The sequence below is a fragment of the Musa acuminata genome, chromosome BXJ2-3 (assembly GCF_036884655.1).
Source record: "Musa acuminata AAA Group cultivar baxijiao chromosome BXJ2-3, Cavendish_Baxijiao_AAA, whole genome shotgun sequence".
NCBI lineage: Eukaryota > Viridiplantae > Streptophyta > Magnoliopsida > Zingiberales > Musaceae > Musa > Musa acuminata.
In genome coordinates, this window is record NC_088340.1 from 37,964,476 (window position 1) to 37,975,813 (window position 11,338).

The 11,338-nt window shown below is 36.7% G+C and overlaps 1 protein-coding gene across 12 annotated transcripts; it reads left to right on the plus strand.

The window, feature by feature from the left end:
* The first annotated feature begins 4,021 nt into the window (after positions 1–4,021).
* LOC103979095 (uncharacterized) lies at positions 4,022–10,320 on the plus strand. 12 transcript variants are annotated; one of them, XR_010485400.1, is made up of 9 exons: positions 4,550–4,960; positions 5,551–6,744; positions 6,945–7,035; positions 7,379–7,552; positions 7,637–7,688; positions 7,808–7,910; positions 7,988–8,081; positions 9,177–9,885; positions 9,950–10,320. XR_010485400.1 is itself a non-coding variant. In XM_065100503.1 (8 exons), the coding sequence occupies exons 2-8, from the start codon at positions 5,668–5,670 to the stop codon at positions 9,725–9,727; spliced, it is 2,142 nt and encodes a 713-aa protein (XP_064956575.1). In that variant the 5' UTR covers positions 4,022–4,432; positions 5,551–5,667; the 3' UTR covers positions 9,728–10,320. The 12 variants fall into 12 exon arrangements, 11 of the variants coding, with proteins under 11 accessions (XP_064956575.1, XP_064956578.1, XP_009393397.2 ...); XM_065100503.1 differs by lacking the exon at positions 4,550–4,960 and adding an exon at positions 4,022–4,432 and having other exon boundaries at positions 9,177–10,320; XM_065100506.1 differs by lacking the exon at positions 4,550–4,960 and adding an exon at positions 4,022–4,432 and having other exon boundaries at positions 5,568–6,744; positions 9,177–10,320.
* The last annotated feature ends 1,018 nt before the right edge of the window (positions 10,321–11,338 follow it).

Sequence of the window (11,338 nt, forward strand, 5' to 3'; positions counted from 1 at the left end):
TTTTTAAATGATAAAAAATATATATTGTGTCGCTTAGTTAGTCTCACATAAGGAGTTCGAGTCTCATGCAAATACTATTGTTTATTTAGGTTTAGACGTTTTGAGCTATTACTTTAAGTTCCACGAATTTAATATGTTAGTTATCCCATCGTATCACATTGTGATAAATAGTATTATAATTGATATCATAAGAGACATGAGTCGGAAAGAGTTATTTGTGAACGGAATCAAGAAACACGTTGGGTTATGATAAAATGATATTAGAGCCAATTTAGTTTTAAACATGACGAGGGGCTTGAGTCAAATGGATCATTCATGAACGAAATCAAAATATATGTTCCTACATGTAGCCATCACTGAGCTATTCCTTATATGTCGGTGGCTATGCCTCACATGCACCATGCTAAGGTTTAATTTTAATTTATCTTATATATGACGTGATGGCTTTGCCTCGCATACACTATATTAAGGTTTGATTTTAAACTATATTCGGAATTGATGAGATTATAATACATAATTAAGTGATTAAGTTAATACATCAGTTATCCCATCAGACTATATTATAATATATATAATACGAGTTTTTTTTATTAATTAACAATGATGATAATATTTTCAATTGGTATCGAGCATCAAAAAGCAAATATCCAAAAGATTCAGAATTGGGATGCCATCCTACTATGGCTAAGGTTGCATGGGTTAATCCATTTTAATATATTTTTTTATTAAAAAAAAAAGAGATATGTCGATAAATATTTGTATATATCTGTTTCACCATGCATGCATATCTGCACTTGGGTTCCTATTCAAAATTTCTAGACATGGCCATATGATCAGACATGAGACTATGACAAAAGATATTAAAAGCATTAAAGGATAATGATCTGATGACTATCATAAATGGAGTTGTAATTCACATCAGACATGAGACTATTCGGAAATCAGGATATAACCTTTGGGATTTTAAATAAAGGGTTCCATTCTTCAAATATGCAAAATATTTCCAAAGAAATTGATAAAATGTATTGGAAATGATACCTGCATCATCAACTTTCATGTCCAGATTGCATACAGCAATCATAATCTGTGGTAAGAGAAGTTAGCATATAAAGGATGCATGGAGAAGAACTGAAGTCTAACAATAACAAAAAACCTACAAAAGAACAATTCAACATTTCATATTAATCATCACCTAAAATTTTCTGACATTTATATTTCTTCATAAGCTGAGTTTGTCCTGTGTCCGAAATATAAATGAAAAGATCCCATCTCATCTATCAGCTTAAGCTTTTAGATGGATCAACATGAATAAAAGAATCAGTACAAGCTCCCAGATTGTAGTAAAAAAAAGAAGAAGAAAGAGATTGCAGATGGGTTACAAGTTACAAACTTAATTTGACAATTTGATTTCATTTGAAGGAAGCTTGCATCATACTTTATGTGCATCCATCCTAATTAATGATGTCTTAGAATTCTGTAGCTTCACTCATCAGGCTTAGAAGATATCAACTTCAGTTGACTTTAATCCATGTCTAGCTGGCCATGCACTTTCTTCCCCTTTTCCTGTGACATTGCAGGCTATATTATTCAGGGAAGTCTACTTTGGTACAAATCATACAAGTGGGAAGGCATTGTCTCTGGCAGAATTAATCCCCATACAGGCAGATTTGGGCCAAGAAGTTCTCTTAATGAGACTAGTGGTAGGTTTTAGGTTTTAAAGGATTTCTCCTCTCATAATTTTGCTTAGTGAAACAACATGTAATGGAACCTGCAACAAGTAGATGAGTACAGATATTCTATTATAATAATCTGTCAAGCTATGAGGTTCCACTTTTGATGTTATAAAAAAGCTAATGAGGCTCAAAAGCGGTAACATTACAATATGAGAATGAGTCTTAGCATCATCTAGATATTATGACTCTGCTTAGGTGTACAGGATTTTAGTCAGAGAAACATTTTTTTGTATGTCGGTAAACATATGTTGTACTTATCTGAGTGATTTTGTTAACACTGTTTATGCGTTGATGTTTCTAAACTAATAAGAAAACAGAATTGAGGCTTTTTTTCTGGGAAAGTGAACATACTGAAGTCTCAATCTTTCAAGTGAAAACAAATAATTTGAACACAATAAAGTCAGTAATGTGAAAAGAATCTAATTTCATAAACATAAATAGCATGCATTTACCCATGAAATTTCATCAGTGTCCATTTAGGAGTTCTCTTTCACTTTCTAAATGTAACTCTTTTTCCAAGATTCAAGAAGTAAAAAATGGTCAAAACATCATCTGAAAAATTCACTTCAACAAAATGTTACAGATTTGAATTCCAATTGGACAATCTCTTAAAGTCCCAATCAAGTTGGTACTGCTCCCCCTTCTCTCATACTTTAATCTAACATATTTGTGGACAAGGTGCAGAGCTACAAGTTGTCGACTTAACATTGCTTGCACTGTTCCCTATCAAATGAGAGAAGCTATTCTACTTATCCTATTCGAGAGAAAAAAAGGGATCAATATTATTTTTATGATATTCTCAATTAAATAAGAAAACTATAACTAATTATGATTATGGAATGATTTCACCATTCTATCGGTATCTATTCATGAACCAAACTGACCTGTCATTGCTTTATTGTGATAGACGTCCAGATTTAGTCAAGGATTTGTGAATTCATAACAACAGCAGGATTTCTCTCTTGTTCCTAATTAATTATGAAGATATGCTGAATGATGTGAAATTACAGTTAGAATACTATGACCAATACTTCCTAACGTTTCTTACCCTCGGCAGGATTTTGATCATGCTGATAATCTTATTTGTTAGAATTAGAAATTCAACACAAATAGCATTATTTCTTCTAATTCTCCCATAATGAATTCTCCCATCTAACCTCTTTTTCTGTATACATTTTTGGTTAGGAAGATGAATTTTATTTCTGATAAACAATGGAGCAAATGATCCAAAACAACTGGCACAAAGCCATAGTATCTTCCCAGCAACTGTTGAGCACATGGCTCATCAATTATAGCAGGTAACACAACAAAATAAAGGTTCTGCATATCCACCAAGATTACATTCAGAATCAACTTAATATAAAACAGAGAAAATAAAGAAAAGCTAAAACAGCATCAATATCACTACCTTCAGCACCTAAAATGTATGGTAACTCAAAAAGACCCAACATCAGCTTTACTTTTAATTTAGTTTTAAAGTTCAAGCTAAGCAGTTCCAATTGTCAATCTTAACTTCAGAAATTGTAGATCAAAATGACTCTCTTTTGTCATTTAAATATTTGTTTTCTGCATGTTTAAACATTTGAAACAATTATCCTTCTCCCTATTCCTTCCTGAAGCTCTAAAACTAGTGCGTGAACATTAGACCAGTTGAAAGATCCTTGATATCAACTAAAAGAATGAGGTTGCTACAAGTGGATGATGCACCTTTTAGTGCAGGATCTAGAGACCAACTTTGACAGATCTATGTAAACAGTCATGCTTCATTTTGGACTACTACAGATAAGTGGTATCCTTTATGTGGTCAACGACTTGTGCAAAGTCTTCTATAAGAAGGTGAAGAGAAAAAGAACTCACCCAGGATCAAGGACCGAGAACTAGAATATTCTGTGGAAAGAATGTGGGCTGGCAGAGTCCACGTCCATCAATCAGTAACCAGCAGCTACCTTGGTTAAGATATAGAAGACAGTACCAACCACAAAAATCCAGGATTGCCTATTACTTCAATGCCCTCCCAAAATGCAAAGAACAGTAATGAATATTCTTTATGGACACTAATTCTGATGCTCTAATCCACACTCATGCAGTTTTATGATGTGTTTTTTATGTCTAAAAGTCAGGCATCACACCTGATTCTGTCTCCAAGAAAGAGTTAGTCAAATTCAAGGCCGCTCAACCACTACATCAGAAGCAATGAGGCAAGTGGATTAGGTAAGAGACTAATAGTTAATGGCGAGTCAAGCCAAGCATACTGCACTGGCTCTTATAAAAGTAGTGCACGACACCTAGATCCTGGGAGCAAGCCAGGAGCTTCCTGTCATTGTCTAGCAGCCTTTTCTACAAGCATTTGGCGTGCAAGCTAAGTAATGCAATTCTAAATGCTGCTACTAACCTTTTGGAAATCAAAGCAATGCAGCAGTAGTTAAGATATGGCCCCGGGAGCAGCGTCCAGGTTCGCCTTCCTTCTAATAATGGAGGGTGAACGCCTCCCCTTAGCTTTATTAGTAGGACTAGTTTCTGCAAGCCAGTTTGCCAACACAATAGCACAGCCACCGTGTCTTCTTCTTCCTCAGGAGTCTGCCGAGTTCCTTCTTCGACTCTGTCCACCATGCACGGCCTCTCAGAGTCTGCAGCAAGTCAACTACCACTCTCCTTGTCGTCTCAGCATCTCCTGGCGCTTTCCCTTTTGTTCTGCGGAGGTTTGCGATTCCTCCACAATCTTCTGCAGCTTATTGCTTTGATATGCTTTCAGGATTCCAATACTTCTCGCTGTCGTTTTGTGGCTTACGCACATTAATACGTAATGACTGAAGAAAGACTATGGCAAAGAACACAATTAACGCGATCTTTGGGCATCGGTCTTCACTGAGCCGTTTATTGATCTCGTGATCCGTGCGGTCGCGGATCTTGAAGCACCCAAAGACGCCACGATTTAGTGGACGTAGTCGAGCCGCCGCTCACTTTCTCGCACGACGGTTTAGGTTTGGTTCTGTTTACTTTCTTGGAGTAGAGACCGAAAAAGAGGCGATGGCTGCAGGGACGGCGGCGCTTCGAAAGTTGTGCGTGCTTGCTCGCTGCTCCTGCTTCTTCGTTCGATCGGAGACACTCGACGTTGGAGGAAGTGGCGGATTTGGGTAGGAAGCTTCCGGCAGGGATGGTTTTTTGGAAGGAGAAAGTTGTTCCAACTGCGATTCCCTGCGTCTTATTTTCAGTTTGTGGATTTCGAGGTGTGTTGGGACGAAAAATTGCATCTTTAGCCTATGTTTTTGTGAAAGTTTCGATCTTTCCGCCCAGTATTTGGTTGTGGCTTCGAATTGGAGTAGAGATCGAGTGGCAGAGGGCGAGAAAATGAACAGCCATGGAGAATTCCTATTCCTAGCTTCTGTGAACACCCATTGAATTTTTCTTTAATTAACTGAAAAAATGTTTGTTACGGATCAAAGATGAATATCTGGTAATCCTTTCTCGATTTGTATCTGTTGTATTCATTAGCCTTCTTATTTTTGTATCTGTGTAGTTATTGTTCTTGTTGGAAACTCTATATGGCTTGAAATCATTTGGAAGAGATTAGCATGTATTGTGTATAATACTAATGAACTAAGTAATGTCCGATGGAAATATACTGTCTGTTGATAAAGTTTCATGAAATAGGGAATTTTAACACTCTGAATGTTATTATTTTTTCTTCAATTTATCTGCCCCTTATTATTTCAATCTTTCTGAACCTTTCCAGCTTAAGTGTTAACACTATTTTTTGGGATATGACTTTCTTTGTTCTCGATTGATACGCTGATCTTTATGCTTTTGGTTTTGATAGGTTACATTTTGCTGCAGATTTTGAGTTAGGAGGAGCGAGATTTTAAAGGCACATGAAGTTGGGTTATCAACTACACAAGTTCATTGAATCCATACTGTGCTGTGAAGAGTTTTAAACATGGTGAATGAGATTTGTGGTTGCACTTGTATTAGAAGCATTGAGCTGAATGAGGGAGAAGATGTGTTCTTTGACTCACTTGATTACTTTTGTACCTCTTTTGAACCTGAATCATCTGGATCTTATCTGGTTCAGGAGTCAGATTTTGAGATTAGAAAGTTTCCCTATGAGTTTTGGATGAAAGAATTGCCAACTGTTAGTGTTCGCGAAAGACGTAACAAATTTTTACGTGAAACAGGCTTTGATAAATTAATCTTATCCAAATTAGGATGCACAAAAGAACCAGGAGGAGTCAGACATACTGTTCCTTTAGAGCAGATAGACCTGGAAATGAATGTGGACTCTTTATTATCACCTGCTTATGGTGGAAATGATGATTCTACTTGTTCGTTAGGGGCTTTGGTTACAGAAAAGAACATTGTAGTCCAAAACCTTGGTCAAAATGGTTCCATTGGCATGCTTAATGAAGTTGATTCCAACAGAACGACGTCATGGCAAGAAATTGAGACTTATGTAGGGTCACAAGTTGTTCAACCATTCTTGGGGGAAGAAACTAGACCCAATGGAACGAGAAGAGATAGGACTCTCACTGAAGACAAAAAACTAAGCAGAAGATGGTGGAGAAGATTGACGTCAAAGATGAGTGCTGGGGGCACATACATAAAATATGCTGTAACAGGAAATTCAGAATTTCCTAAGATGCTGATGAAAAAAGTAATTCATGAGAATAAGAACAACACAGAAATCAGAGTCTTTTGCATGGTACAGGAAATTGTTGCTCATAAGAGTTTGATTAGGACCATGAAGTTCAGTCCATGTGGGACATATCTAGCTACTGGTGGTGAAGATTGTGTTGTTAGGATCTGGCGTTTTAGAGAAGTTGAAGCATCTCACAATTGTCTTGTTGCAGATGGTTCCTCTAGTTTGCATGACACGAAGTCCAAATTCAGAAGAAAGGGCTTTAGTTGTGCTTCTTTTGTTAGTCCAGATGAGATTCTTAAGTTAGAGAAAGTTCCACTGCATGAATATTTTGGGCATACCAGTGATATTTTGGACCTTTCATGGTCAAAGTCTGATGTAAGTTTTACTTTTACTTTCAGTTTTAATGCACCTGTTGTTTGTTTACTTTGCAGCATTCATGTCCTTTGGGCACAAATGATCACCTCTTCATTGTTTAATGACTGTATTATTGTTTTGTTCTCAAACGTGCTAATTTTTTTTAAATAAAGCAATTTGAGTATATATTTGATGATACATGCTTAAATTGGTGACTCCAGTGTCTGCTTTCAGCATCAAAGGACAAAACTGTTCGAATGTGGAAAGTTGGTTGTGAAAGCTGCATTAAAGTTTTCCATCACAATGATTGTGGTACCCTCTGAAATTCTAGCCTCTCCATAATCTTAGACTTCTTCTTTAAATAAATGAGTTGACTCTGAGATCTATCATCAATAGGTGTGCATTGTTATGTGTCGGTGTTGTTACAAAATGTGGCATATGCATAGAATGAGCAATTGCAATCTACAGAAGTTTTTGATGCTGCAAGTTGATCTCTTTTTAAGTTGGGTTAATCTTTTATAGTAGCATTTAGAGTTGCGGAGCCAAGTGACAACTGCATTTGAAATCTTTGGCCTCTTAACTTGATAGCTCATATATGAAGCTTTTAGGGCAGTGTTCCTAAAGCAAATGCTTTCTTATTTTCTTTGGATATCAGTGACCTGTATTCAGTTCAATCCTGTTGATGATCAATACTTCATCAGTGGCTCGATAGATGGAAAAGTGCGCATCTGGGGCATTGATGAGAATAGAGTTGTTGATTGGGCTGACACAAGGAATATTATCACAGCTATATCTTACCAAACAGATGGAAAGGTTCCCGTCCGATTTAGTTATTCCTCGCAACTATTTGATTATGGTTTGTTTAGTATCAAAATTTTGTCATCTTATCATCTGCACCTTCTTTGCTTGACAGGGATTTGTTGTTGGCACTCTTACAGGAAACTGTCGTTTCTATGTTTATACAGGTACTTTGCATTGCCCCAGTCATACATCCTGAACATGTCAAAAACTGTAACCTTGTTTAGTTCATCATGTCATTTGATCTAGTTGCTACTTGTAATAATTTAGAGTTGTGAGTTTGCAGTTTATCATGCTATCTTGTTACAGACAACAATCTGCAGTTGGAGAGAGAACTTTGTATACGGGGTAAAAAGAAGTTGATAGGCAAACAGATAACTGGTTTACAGGTGGGACACAAGCTGGGAGATAATTTTGCATAGTGTTTCCTATTACTAACCATAGTTATGATTCTTTGTTTTAATAGTTTTGCCCTGGAGATTCTAAGAAGGTCATGATCACATCAGTTCACTCTAAAATTCGAATTTTTGATGGATTTGACATTGTCCAGAAGTTTGGAGGTGAAACATGTTTTTCCTTCATCATTGATATCATGATATTTTCGCTTTTTGAAATTTGTTTAGCATTATCTAAAATTAATGACTGCAATATATATCTCATTTTGCTGTGGCAAGCTTCTTGGGGGATTTCTCTTTCTTCTCTGGTAAATTGTGTGCCATTCGGAAGATGGCTTTTAATTTATGGCTAACTGATTCATAGTGAAATAAATTTATATTGTGGTTTTAGTTGTTTTGCCATGATGTTGATCCTTTCAGGTGAAACAAAAATTAGTCATGTTCTTCACTGATCTATAACACCCAGCACAAAATTACTGTTCCATTAATCATTTGATTCCTGGTAGCTTTATTGTATATTATTCTACTATGATATCGTTACTGAAAGAAATTTAAAATATACATAGTGCATATACATGACTCAGATTATTGCATAATGAGGGAGCTCCAAATTTTGGATATGGAACTAAGAAAAAAGCGTAAATGCGCCTACAATGTAAATAGATGACTTATCTTGTTTCCAAGCTTTTGGAATAGAATTTCTTGAGAAGGCTCTTTTCCTCACTCTCTTCTCCAAGAAAGAAAAACCCAGAAATAGAGGGTTAAGTGGTGAAAGTCAAAATAATTGATTCAGAAACACTTTTTTTTCCTAATAATTTGTAGAATATGGGCCAATATTTAAGTCCTAGTGGTTAGATGAATTATCTTTTGATTATGCCCTTATGTATTTAAATTGATTAAATTTATATCCTTTGAGAAGCTTCAAATTTGGAATTATGTTTGACTTTTCTATTAATTAACATGATCTAGCTAACTCATGGGAATCTCACTGGTAGGCACTGATACTAATATAGCTTGTTGTAAATCAGTGAAAAGTGCAAATCACAACAGCTAATGTAGACTGTCATTTGTCGATCATTATTATCAAATTGTTATGATTATTGAAGACAATTTTCACATGATTTTTTTATTAGATTTTTTAACCCCTTACCAGTATTGCTAGTGCATGGTAAAAATATATTTGTGCTACCAAAATTAGCCATCATATTGTATCTTATTCTTCTCTTCCATGAAGTTAATTATCTTGATGTAATAATGCAGGTTCCTGGAAATCAAAGAGTTATGTGGCTGCATCATTTACATCTGATGCAAGATACATTGTTTCCATTGATGAAAACTCCAATATCTGCATCAGGGACTACAGTAGCTCAGCCATTCCATTGTCAAACGGTGTGGAGTCAATATATCCTTGTGAAGGTTTCTTTACTGAAGGAGTGACAGTTGCAGTTCCATGGCCTGGCATTGAAACAAGAGGGGCATATTCATACAACACCAGCAGACATTCTTCTGCCCCATTTGAACATTTTCCAAAGTTAGTCAGTCAGTGCCAGCACCGAGATTTCTTTTCTCTTCGTTCCTGTTTCTCTGCTGGTGGTACTTCAAGAGCTTCAGCGACGTGGCCAGAGGAGAAACTTCCTGTAATTCCCGTACCTTCTAAACGAGTTAATCACAACCATATGCATCACCTTTGTCAGAGATATCAAGAATCCGAGTCTCTTGTAGCCACATCACGTTTGCTTATTGTAACTGGAAGCTGCAGCGGCATGATCAGGTTGTTCAATTATAGGAGGTTACCTATTAGATTCTGCTGATAAGATTCATCTACTCTCTTTGGAACATGAAAGCTCGTGTTTCTTGTGGTTGGCATGGTTATTTGACCCATATTTGGGTATTCTTCTTCCCGACACAAGGCAGTTGGGTTCTTTTTCATGTCAGCCATCTTCCAAAATCATCGGTGTTTCGGATCAAGGTCAGATAAGAAGCTTCTACTTGTGCTCGATGAAAATGGGGATTCTTATCAATCTTTTTTGCAGAGGAAAAGGAGGAAAGGAATCAACTCAGTAGTCAAGCAATACCAAACAGGTCTTTTTGCATTGCATCTTTTCCTTTGTCATCGGGGATGTTTTGAGATACCAGTAGCCTTCTAGTTTTTCAGCTGGATCAGTTCTTTAACCTCATCAGATGCCAATCCGGCTTATTAATCATACTGTAAGGCTACAAAATGTTGGATAACACAGTTTTTGCAAGACAATTTTAGGTTTTTTATCATAGAACATCCGAATGTTTCGTCTTCCACTGTGATACCAGCAGGCATCTCTGGTTGCAATCATCAAGGGACCATTTTGTGCTGTAATATCCCTGTACTAGCAAACAATATATTTCTGTAATCCTTTGACCCTCCTTAGATTTTGTGTTGACTAAAGTTGCTCTTTCTTATGTTCATTTAATTTATTTATCATTTTCTCTAATCAGTTTCCATTGAAGCGTTTTCATGTTGAACTTTAAAACTATTAAGTAATATAATAGAGAGTGTTTATTTTATGGGATTTGTGGGTTTAATCATTAATGGGGGGGAGAAGAATTTGGATACCATCTAATAACGAACTGACAGCTCGGCTTGGAATGGCGATTGCTGTTGACGATGCCATCTAATAATGAACTGCCAGCTCGGCTTGGAATGGCGATTACTGTTGAGGACAGTGCGGCGGCGGATCCGGTCGGACATCAAGACACGTGGATTTGGATGGACGAAGGATTTGCTGTTGAGCTCTTCACTCATGTTTTGCGCTTCTTCACGTCGATTGAAGCCAGTGGTTCCGCGACATGCAAATATTTATGGTACGTGTCGCACATGCACTGGTTCTCTTTGCAATTCGCTGTTTTCGGTGACCAGCCGATGTGCACAGGTCAAGTGGAGGCCGTTGAGGCGTCTCAGGCCGTCAACCGATCGGTCCACACGATTTTAACTGTCTTATATATTTATGATGACTAGTTTTAATGGCTTCTAATTTTGAATGATATTAATATACTTATCTTCAATAAGCATATAAAAAACGTGTAAAATCTAACCTCATCAATAATAATATTAATCATTTACTAGAAAAAATGTTAAATCACCAACAAAATGATCCAAATTAAAGACAATAAAGTATGGCCTGTAATATGAAAAAAGCAGAAGCACAATGAACATTAATGATTTCATCATAAATCATGAGCACTCTCTCCCCACCAGCTTTGTCATCATCAGGCAAGCAGTGACTCATCATGAACAATTGGTCCACTCGGTGCTGTCACTGTTAGTCTTACAGCTTCCACGCCTTCTGTTACCAAATGGCAACTAATCAGATGATTTATATCCTTCCCAATCTCCAAGCAACTTCTCGTAATCTTGATTTGAAGTGGATGGTCGACAAGGGGTTTCT

Bases quoted from the DNA above. Each gene is read 5' to 3' on its own strand.
- LOC103979095 (XM_065100503.1), top strand. From the start codon at position 5,668: ATGGTGAATGAGATTTGTGGTTGCACTTGTATTAGAAGCATTGAGCTG. The intron at 7,553-7,636 runs GTTATTCCTCGC...TTTGCTTGACAG, and splicing joins AAAGGTTCCCGTCCGATTTA to GGATTTGTTGTTGGCACTCT. The intron at 7,689-7,807 runs GTACTTTGCATT...GTGAGTTTGCAG, and splicing joins TCGTTTCTATGTTTATACAG to TTTATCATGCTATCTTGTTA.